Source organism: Aquarana catesbeiana, linkage group LG01 (assembly GCF_042186555.1).
Source record: "Aquarana catesbeiana isolate 2022-GZ linkage group LG01, ASM4218655v1, whole genome shotgun sequence".
Taxonomy (NCBI): domain Eukaryota; kingdom Metazoa; phylum Chordata; class Amphibia; order Anura; family Ranidae; genus Aquarana; species Aquarana catesbeiana.
This window is the reverse complement of record NC_133324.1, coordinates 332,681,248-332,691,874: the sequence shown is the minus strand read 5'-3', so window position 1 is coordinate 332,691,874 and position 10,627 is coordinate 332,681,248. Positions and strand designations below refer to the sequence as shown.

The 10,627-nt window shown below is 41.3% G+C and overlaps 1 protein-coding gene across 1 annotated transcript; it reads left to right on the top strand.

Annotated features, from left to right (window-relative positions):
• Window positions 1-8,340: 8,340 nt before the first annotated feature.
• On the top strand, window positions 8,341-9,180 carry LOC141113851 (olfactory receptor 8I2-like). Its single transcript, XM_073607211.1, has one exon. It carries the CDS (start codon window positions 8,341-8,343, stop codon window positions 9,178-9,180), a length of 840 nt encoding a protein of 279 aa, XP_073463312.1.
• Window positions 9,181-10,627: the final 1,447 nt, after the last annotated feature.

The window sequence follows — 10,627 nt, the reverse complement described above, 5'->3', positions numbered from 1 at the left end:
GCAGGAGTGTCAGTGTGGCCAGACTGTTCCCACTGTGCTGCTGCATGTTTGTATTGCCCGATCACTATGCGCAGTCAGTGCTGAATATGATGGGAGCTGGCTCCTCTGCCTGTGTAAGTGGCTGAGGATTTTCCCGCCCCCCCATCCTGGCGCCATAAGGCGGCTGCCTAAGCTGCCTTTTGCTAGCACCAGCCCTGACTATATGGGATGCTCTTTATGAGGACAATTACAGGTAGCAGTGTTTTGTCCTGTTTTACTGAAATAGTAACTCTCAGCTTAAGTCTCTCTTGCTATAGAGTCTTATAGAGACTATGATGTGTAGCCATAAGTTACCATAATTGAACTATAGGAACTTTGCTGTGAAGAGTCCATGTTTGTGCAGCTTTCATTCTGACCCTGTTTTGCATTATCGATGATAGCTTTGCACCTGTTTAGTAAACCGAACGTTACAGTTTCTCTTTGTCTGATCATTCAGGCTGATAACCTATCCTGTTACAGTACTATGTAAACTAACAGGGTAGCACCAGAAACTGTCTGTGCTCATCTTCCCTCTAGCCCTCTGCCCACCTGATCAGATGGCAGAGCTCCAACAAACACCCAGTATGTCTTTGATATACAAAAATAGGATGGCAGCACTCCCATATTAGATGCAAAAATAGAAAAGTTTATTGAGGAGATAAAATCATGAGAGAAAAAGCAATGACATAGGCAATGGCAGGGGCAAAAGGTGACTCGTTTCACACGGCTGGCGAGCTTCGTCTAAGCCCAGTATGTCTTACCTATTACTTATTGTTATAGGATAATGTTACTTGTCTCCTTCCCTCCTATACTTTATTATAAAGTTGAGCCTCTAAATGGCCAGTTACCTGACTTTCTGCTGTCACTTGGATTGGGAAAAGTTTTGCTGGGTCCTGTTCATATTTCATTTTTGAAAATTTTACTGAGCTTTTTGAATACTCTGGCAGCTAATCAGGGTGGCAAAGTGTGAATAAGATGACTGCAGCTTTTTTAATTAGAAAAGCTTTTAGCAATAGCATCCCTAGAACCCAAAACCTCATTAGTCACCCTTAGAAGAATCTAGGTAGCATCTACAACTCTTTCATGCATCTGAAGTAGAAAGTTATTAAACCTTCTACAGGCAATTTTGTAGTCTGAATTGTTGCACTTTCATTTGTCTCCTTTATGCTTGGAAATGAAAATCTTAAGCAGGTATTTGGTAATTGACAAACAAACACTCAAAATTATCTTTCAATAAAGGTTTTGAAGCAAAACACAGTTATTACATACCCGAGTTTGGTTCACGGGACATTTTGTGAAACATTACATATGCAATATTCCTCTAGGATTTGTACAAAGCACTACAGCAAAAGTGAAATTTACAAAGAAAAATGGCATTACATTTCCTATAATTAAAATGTCCCTGCTAGGTATGGTATGTATTTTGGGAGGGTCCCTGTGCCATTATTTTTTTTTACTGGAAAAAAGCAGCCAGCTGGGAAAAGTAAATTACCAGTAAATGTTTTATATTGTCTGTTGCTTTTTCTGAAAAAAGAAAAAAACAAAGCTTGGGTTCCACCCAAAAATCCATACCAGACCCTTCAGATCTGGTATGGATTTTAGAGGGGCAGTAATAAAAAAAAAATAGCTTGAGTTTCACCTGAAAATCCATACTAGACCCTAATCCAAGCTTCCAGCCTGGCAGGCCAAGAAAGATGGAGAGAGGGCCTCCTCTTCACAATCCTGGCTGGTTGGTTGTGGGGATGTGGGAGAGGGATTTTTGGAATCTGGAAACCCTCTTTAAGATAAAGGGGTCCCCAAATATCCCCCCCTACATGAATAAATACACCTACATATTCACCAAAAGAAGACAATATTAAATAAACACACACATACATTTAACAAGTTCTTTATCAATCAATTATGATAAATGATGGTCTTCAACTGCTGAAAGAAAAACACCTGTTGATCTGGCCCACGCCCATCACACTCCTCACCACTAATGACAACTACCAAGCTATTATGAGGAAACCAAACATAGGGGTGGTCAGTGATGTCATCCACCATCCCTGCCCTTTGTTTACATTGTTTGCAACGCTGGGGTTTCCTGGCCATCAAATTATGGGCCAGGTGATGTCATTGACTGCTGAGGAGATGACAGGTGCCAGCACCCTCTGCTTCTTTAACAACCATTGACAGGAAGGAAGCTGTCATATATAGCAGCGATAGAATTACCGCTACTATATTTGATGTTTGGCTCCTGCTGAATGTTTTTTTTTTCTTTGCTGTTTTTTTTTTCTTTGCTTCCTTCAGACTACTAATTAAGGGGAGTGGTTAATTGCTCACAGTTGCTTGAGGCCTATATAACCTTGTGTAGAACTCATAGTGAGCCTGCTCATTTTGAGTCTGTTGGAACTCTGTCCAAGTGGAACTGGTCTAAGTGGTGAGTTAAAACCAGAGTTTAAAACAGGAGGTTATAACGGGGGTCATAGTACCTGTGTAGTGTGAGTGGATCTTTAGTACTTGTGTATTGTGTACTGTATACTTGTGTATTGCGAGTGCACGTAGGTCTGCGAGTGGCCTGCGAGTGCACGTAGGTCTGCGAGTGCACATAGGTCTGCGAGTGGCCTGCGAGTGCACGTAGGTCTGTGAGTGCACGTAGGTCTGCGAGTGGCCTGCGAGTGCACGTAGGTCTGCACATAGGTCTGCGAGTGCACGTAGGTCTGCGAGTGCACGTAGTTCTGCGACTGTTCTGCGAGTGCACGTAGGTCTGCGAGTGCAAGTAGGTCTGCGAATGACCTGCGAGTGTACGTAGGTCTGCAAATGCACGTAGGTCTGCGAGTGCATGTAGGTCTACATGTAGGTCTGCGAGTGCACGTAGGTCTGCGAGTGCACATAGTTCTGCGACTGTTCTGCGAGTGCACGTAGGTCTGCGAATTCACGTAGTTCTGCGACTGTTCTGCGAGTGCACGTAGGTCTGCGAGTGTTCTGCGAGTGCACGTAGGTTTGTGAGTACCTGTGTATTGTCTTGTTGAGTACCTCTGTATTGTCTTGAGTATTAGTGTCAGGAAGCCAGTTGTTAGGTAATTTGGACAGGGTATAATCCCCAATCCTCATTAAATTTAATAGGTACGAATTTAATAGGACACTTTGTAAGTGTCCATTCATGTACTTTATTTTAAAATAAACCTTACAGTTTTACACTGTGTGAGCTCCCCTTTTGTATTTTATGGTATATCCCCGCTATGAGTTCTGCTGGTGTGGCTGGCGCTGCGATGACCTCTAGTGGATGTCGATAGGAGCTCCCATGGTCTGTTTAAAGTTTTTCTGCTAGCTGTGACCCTCTGTGGTGGGGGGTCATGGCCATTTGGTAAGCATTAACCCCTTCCATTTTTCGGTGGTGGATCCTCCTTTGTAGTCACGGAATAAGTACCAATTATCACCTGGACTTTTTCTACACTATCTGTGGGCTATCTGGAGTCATTACCATTTACATTGAACTTTTATTTTTGGATGGGACATTTTGGTGGATCACATTCAATTGATATTTGTTTTCACCTGTGCCTGCACGTATTATTATACTCTGTTTATTTTTGGTTACATATTTATGATTACACATGCACTAGCGCAACTCCCTTTTTTTTAATATATTTCTTTCTACAATTGATGTTTATTGTCGGGAGTGCGGCTCTTTGATTATTTATTGCTCACTTGGTTATAGCGCAGTTTTAATCCTTTTTCTTTAATAGGTACGATGCCCGGCGGTTGTGGAGAGGCGACTCTTTGTACATCTTGTGGCATGTATGCGTTCCTTGATCATCCGATCGAGGGCGAATACTACTGTGCAAAATGTAAGCACATTGTTTCCCTGGAAGCCCAGGTTCTGAATCTGGGGAAGCAACTGTCAGCACTCAGAAGTCCCTCCATACTAAAGGAGAGCCAGGAACGTACACGGCAGGTGCCCGGCAGGGGCCAGCACAGAAGCGGGTGGAGACAAAGAGGTGCAGGCACTAGCAAAGAGTAGATGGGTGACAGTCAGGAAGGGTAGAGCGGGGAAGTGCCAGAGAGGCCGATCCAGGACTGGAGCATCCCAATAAGTACGCTCCATTGAGTGACATTGGTGAAACCAGTCAGGGACCAGCACTGCTGGAGCTGAGGGACTCTCCTAGCTGCCGGGGGAAGAACTCCTCCAGTGAGAGTGGGGGGGCAGCGAAGGGAAAGGAAAGACAGATTCGGCACATCACGGATCTGGTGGACAGATTACTGGGAGGGGCTGGGGAAGACCAAGCTTTCATGGTGCACGTTGGCACCAATGACAAAGTCAGAGGCAGATGGAGTGTCCTAAAGAACGATTTTAGGGACTTAGGAGCTAAATTGAGCAAAAGGACCTCCAAGGTAGTATTCTCAGGAATACTACCGGTACATCGAGCCACACCAGAAAGACAGAGGGAGATTAGGGAAGTAAACAAGTGGCTGAAGAGCTGGTGTAGTAAGGAGGGGTTTGGGTTCCTGGAGGACTGGGCCGACTTCTCAGTCGATAACAGGTACTATAGAAGGGATGGACTGCACCTAAATAAAGAGGGTACAGTTCAGCTGGGAATGAAGATGGCCAAAAATTTAGAGGGGTTTTTAAACTAGGTGATGGGGGGAGGGTCCAGAGGTGGAGATAGTCAGCGTGGAACATATTCCAGAGGGTAGTATTGGGGGCATTAGTGGTAGGTTGACCAAAGCACAAAAACCCAAGGTAAGCATAGTAGCAAGTCCTAGTTGCAATCTCGGAACACCCAATATGAGGACAATATGCAACTGGTCTAAACTATGTGGCATGTTCACCAATGCCAGGAGCATGGCGGACAAGATGTGTGAACTAGAGATACTGTTGTACGAGGAGGATTTGGATTTTGTGGGAATTTCAGAGACCTGGTTCAACAGCTCTCATGATTGGCTGGCAAACATTCAAGGGTATACCCTTTACCGCAAGGATAGAGAGGGTAAAAAAGGGGGAGGGGTATGCCTATATATCAAGAATAATGTACAAGTGAATGTGAGAGATGACATCACTGAGGGAGCTAGGGAGGAGGTGGAATCCTTATGGGTAGAGCTCCAAAGGGATGAAGCTAAGGGGAAAATAATACTGGGAGTATGCTATAGGCCCCCTAACCTGAGGGAGGAAGTGGAGACAGATCTCCTGTCACAATTTGGATTAGCAGCAAGGATGAGAAGTGTTATCATAATGGGGGATTTTAATTATCCAGACATAGACTGGGCGGAGGGAACCGCGCATTCATTTAAGGCTCGCCAGTTCCTTAATGTCTTGCAGGACAATTTTATGGGTCAGATGGTAGACGCACCAACTAGAAATAAAGCAATACTGGATCTACTGATTACCAACAATACAGACCTGATCACGAATGTGGAAATACAGGGCAATTTAGGTAACAGCGATCACAGGTCAATTAGTTTCAGTATAAATCACACAAATAGGAAACATAAAGGAAATACAAAGACACTGAGTTTCAAAAGAGCCAACTTCCCTAAAGTACAAACCTTGCTAAAAGGCATAAATTGGGATAAAATATTAGGAACAAAGAACACGGAGGAGAGATGGGTTTGCTTTAAGAGCATATTAAAAAAGGGCATTAACCAATGTATCCCATTGGGTAATAAATTTAAAAGAGCAAACAAAAGTCCTGGAGGGCTTAACTCCAATGTAAAAATGCATATAAAAGCAAAGGAGAAGGCCTTCAAAAAATACAAGGTTGAGGGATCATCATCAGCATTCAGACTTTATAAAGAATACAACAAGAAATGTAAGGGTGCAATTAGGATGGCTAAGATAGAAAATGAAAGACACATAGCGGAGGAGAGCAAAAAACATCCCAAGAAATTCTTTAAGTATGTAAACAGTAAAAAAGGGAGGGCAGACCATATTGGCCCCATAAAGAATGAGGAAGGACATCTGGTTACAAAGTATGGGGAGATGGCGAAGGTATTGAATTTATTCTTCTCCTCATTCTTCACGAGTGAATCGGGGGGCTTCAATAACCAAAACTGCAGTGTTTATCCTCATGACATATCACAGGAAGCACCTCCATGGTTAACAGAGGACAGAATTAAAATTAGACTTGAGAAACTTAGCATTAATAAATCACCGGGACCAGATGGCTTGCATCTGAGGGTACTTAGGGAACTCAGTCAAGTGATTGCCAGACCGTTATTCCTAATTTTTACAGACAGTCTACTGACTAGAATGGTACAAGCTGATTGGAGAAAAGCCAATGTAGCACCAATATTTAAAAAGGGCCCAAACTACATCCCTGGGAATTACAGACCAGTTAGCCTAACATCAATAGTATGTAAACTCTTGGAGGGGATGATAAGGGACTATATACAAGATTTTAGTAATGAGAACGGTATCATTAGCAGTAGTCAGCATGGATTCATGAAGAATCGTTCTTGCCAAACTAATCTACTAACCTTCTATGAGGAGGTGAGTTTCCATCTATATAAAGGAAGGCCCGTAGACGTGGTGTATCTGGATTTTGCAAAAGCATTTGACACAGTTCCCCATAAATGTTTACTGTACAAAATAAGTTCCATTGGCATGGACCGTAGGGTGAGTACATGGATTGAAAACTGGCTAGAAGGGCGAGTTCAGAGGGTGGTGATAAATGGGGAGTACTCGGAATGATCAGGGATGGGTAGTGGGGTTCCCCAGGATTCTGTGCTGGGACCAATCCTATTTAATTTGTTCATAAACGACCTGGAGGATGGGATAAACAGTTCAATCTCTGTATTTGCAGACGATACTAAGCTAAGCAGGGCAATAACTTCTCCGCAGGATATGGAAACCTTGCAAAAAGATCTGAACAAATTAATGGGGTGGGCAACTACATGGCAAATGAGGTTCAATGTAGAAAAATGTAAAATAATTAATTTGGGTGTCAAAAATATGAATGCAATCTATACAGAGGGAGAACTTCTGGGGGAATCTAGGATGGAAAAGGACCTGGGGGTCCTAGTAGATGATAGGCTCAGCAATGGCATGCAATGCCAAGCTGCTGCTAACAAAGCAAACAGAATATTGGCATGCATTAAAAAGGGGATCAACTCCAGGGATAAAACGATAATTCTTCCACTCTACAAGACTCTGGTCCGGCCGCACCTAGAGTATGCTGTCCAGTTCTGGGAACCAGTCCTCAGGAAAGATGTACTGGAAATGGAGCGAGTACAAAGAAGGGCAACAAAGCTAATAAAGGGTCTGGAGGATCTTAGTTATGAGGAAATGTTGCAAGCACTGAACCTTTTCTCTCTGGAGAAGAGACGCTTGAGAGGGGATATGATTTCAATATACAAATACCGTAATGGTGACCCCACAATAGTAATAAAACTTTTTCGCAGAAGAGAGTTTAACAAGACTCGTGGCCACTCATTAAAATTAGAAGAAAAGAGGTTTAACCTTAAACTATGTAGAGGGTTCTTTACTGTAAGAGCGGCAAGGATGTGGAATTCTCTTCCACAGGCGGTGGTCTCAGCGGGGAGCATCGATAGCTTCAAGAAACTATTAGATAAGCACCTGAATGACCGCAACATACAGGGATATACAATGTAATACTGACACATAATCACATATAGGTTGGACTTGATGGACTTGTGTCTTTTTTCAACTTCACCTACTATGTAACTATGGAACTATAAAAACAAAGTTCCATTGAAACTTGTCTTTCGACAGAATGCTGAACTCATCCCTACTCGTCAGTGACTAGAAGAGAAAAATGTATTAGCAGGAGCAGAATCTATTTCCCTGTTTGTTTGTCTACCTTCTTTTCTGTCTTCTTTTTTTTCTTTATCTATATTCATACATAAATGATTACATCATGAAATTACTGTTTATACATATCTAACACTAAACTAATTAAAGTATTCATTATCTTGATTTTCCCCATCTGCCCCAGTTATTCCCTGATGGGTTGCAGGTCTTAACATAGTATAAAAGCCAGAAATAAATCACGTAAAGTGGTAATTATTAAACAGCATCTAAAATCTGCAGGCAAACTACAACAGCTTTCACAAAATGAAGCACCAACACTTTGGAATTCAGATATGAGGGTATTAATTTCAGTATGGGATCAAGGTAACATATCTTTATATTTTTCAGCCTTTAAGAAATATGAATTCTATGCTCTTATTTTTAATTTTGCAATTGTAATTACATTTTACAGATTTGTATACTCAAAACTGAATGGCAACCTTTCCTATGTGGAAGAATTTAAGTTGCTGGGTTTGGCATCAGAACCGGCACTGCAGAAGGTTCTTTTTGTGGTATTCTGTTTTATATATGTTATGACAGTAATTGGAAATCTAACGATTATAGTCATAATCCGATGTGACTCTCATCTACACAAACCAATGTACTTTTTTCTGGCCAATCTGTCGTTTATAGAAATTTTCTATACAACAGCTATTACTCCAAACAGTCTGAAGAACTTTCTGCAGGAGAACAGAACTATCTCCTTTGTGGGATGTTTTACACAGATGTTTTTCTTTATTGGACTAGGGAGCTCTGAGTGTGTCCTCCTCTCCACTATGGCTTATGATAGATATGCTGCCATATGTCAACCCTTATTCTACTCTACAATTATGAATCCTTCTTTCTGTATACAGCTAACGATGCTTTCTTGGAGTATTGGGTTTTCAAACTCACTTGTGCACACTGTATATACTGCTGCATTGCCCTTCTGCAGAGACCGCTCCGTCAATCACTTCTTCTGTGATATTCCATCTGTTGCAGAACTCTCCTGCAGTGAAACACGTCTGAATGAGCTGGTGTCTATTTTGATTGGAGGTTGTATCATAGTAGCCAGCTTAACTTTTACCCTTATTTCCTATGTCTGTATTTTAAGAGCTGTGCTGAACATTAACAGTAAATCTGGGAGGCAGAAAGCATTTTCCACATGTGGTTCTCACCTCTTGGTGGTTGCTCTTTATTTTGGGACAGTTATTTTGACTTATATCCTTCCAGGATCTCCATCCTATAATGAACAAAAGAGAGTCCTCTCTGTGATTTATGGCATTGTCACTCCTTTCATCAATCCTCTCATTTATAGCTTTAGAAACAATGATTTTCAAAATGCAATTACTAAAAAGATAATACATAGACACATTCATTTGGGGTATAAATGAAAGTGCTACCTAAATGTTGCTGTATAATACGCATAGAGGAATCCAAGCATCTTTAAAAAGACAATGCAAAAAAGAGTTATGAAATGCCAATTGCACACAGTTGAAGTAACTTCTTATCTCAGAGAAATCAGAATACTTAAACGTAATTGATGATCGGCTACCATGGGTTACTACTTTTTGTACCATCCAATTTTGTCTTTATAAATGACAATATCTCATTAAGTTAAAGGTCGGCTCCAGTGTAAATATATATTACAATGTAGAATACAGAAAGGAAATATTAACATTTGTACCAGCCAGATTTTATTTTTGTCTCCGTCTTCATGGGGGGGGGGTTGTTGAGGGTGTAACATGGACAGAAGAGCAGGGATAGCAATAAGAATATTGTCAGGAGTTCTAATCCATCCTTCCACTACATTTTTTTTTGTGTGTCTCTGTTGGAGAGATTTCCACGTACTTCCTGTCTTGACAGAAAGGGACGAAAATTCTGAAAAAAGAACACAGGAAGCAGTAAAAACAAACAAAAATTGCGGCTCTATGTAAAGGAAACTAAGTTTTGACTGTGGTTGATCTTTAACAAAATTCTGAGAAGCTTTAGGCTGCCCTCCCTAGCTGGAACTAGCAAGTTGCTGGTGAATGGAGATAGATGTTTCTCTATGTAGCTTCTTAGAGAGACTTTCAATGGACAGATTCACTTTAAACAGGACTGCATGTGTATTCCACGTTATAGGACCTTATATAAACCCAATAATGCACTTTTCTTCTTTCGGACCCTTTTGGCCAGTAAAATATACACTTGAAAATGTTTTGTTATATGTGTTCAAAATGTGCAAAAAATACCTTTTAATTCTTCTAAAAATCTTGTCAGATTACAGTAATCGTGGTACTGGCTTCTTATTAGATACATTATTCCCAGTCTTGTTAAGGTTTATAGAACCATCCTGCGATGTCTCCCCGCTGTGTGTGCGAGCCGTGTCTCCACTCAATGTATCACAGTGCCAAGCTCCGTTCCCTGCGAGCGCTGCGACGCACGGGGACGGAGCATGGCGCCAAATTCTAAAAGTAAAAAAGACGCAATACATAAAGTACACTGTAATCCTACAGACTACATTACTGTATCACCTAATTTCACATCCCTATTGTCCCTAGTGGTCTGTCCAGCGTCCTGCATTCAGTTTTATATTATAACTACTGTTCTTTCTGCCTGGAAACTGGAGATTGTCCATAACAACCAAAACTGTCCCTTTACATCAAAAGCAGTTTTAGACCAGCTAGAAAACAACGATAATAAATTAGGATCACTTGCAGAATTGAACGATAGTGATTTGTGGGCATATCTGTCATCAAACACTGAAAGTAATGACAGGGACAATTCTGCGCAAATTTCAGTGTTTTTGATTTGATTACATTATTGAATCACTATTATTATTATATTATTATTTGTTAT

What these genes read in the sequence shown, in the direction of transcription:
- LOC141113851 (XM_073607211.1), top strand. Translation starts at nt 8,341, where the DNA reads ATGACAGTAATTGGAAATCTAACGATTATAGTCATAATCCGATGTGAC.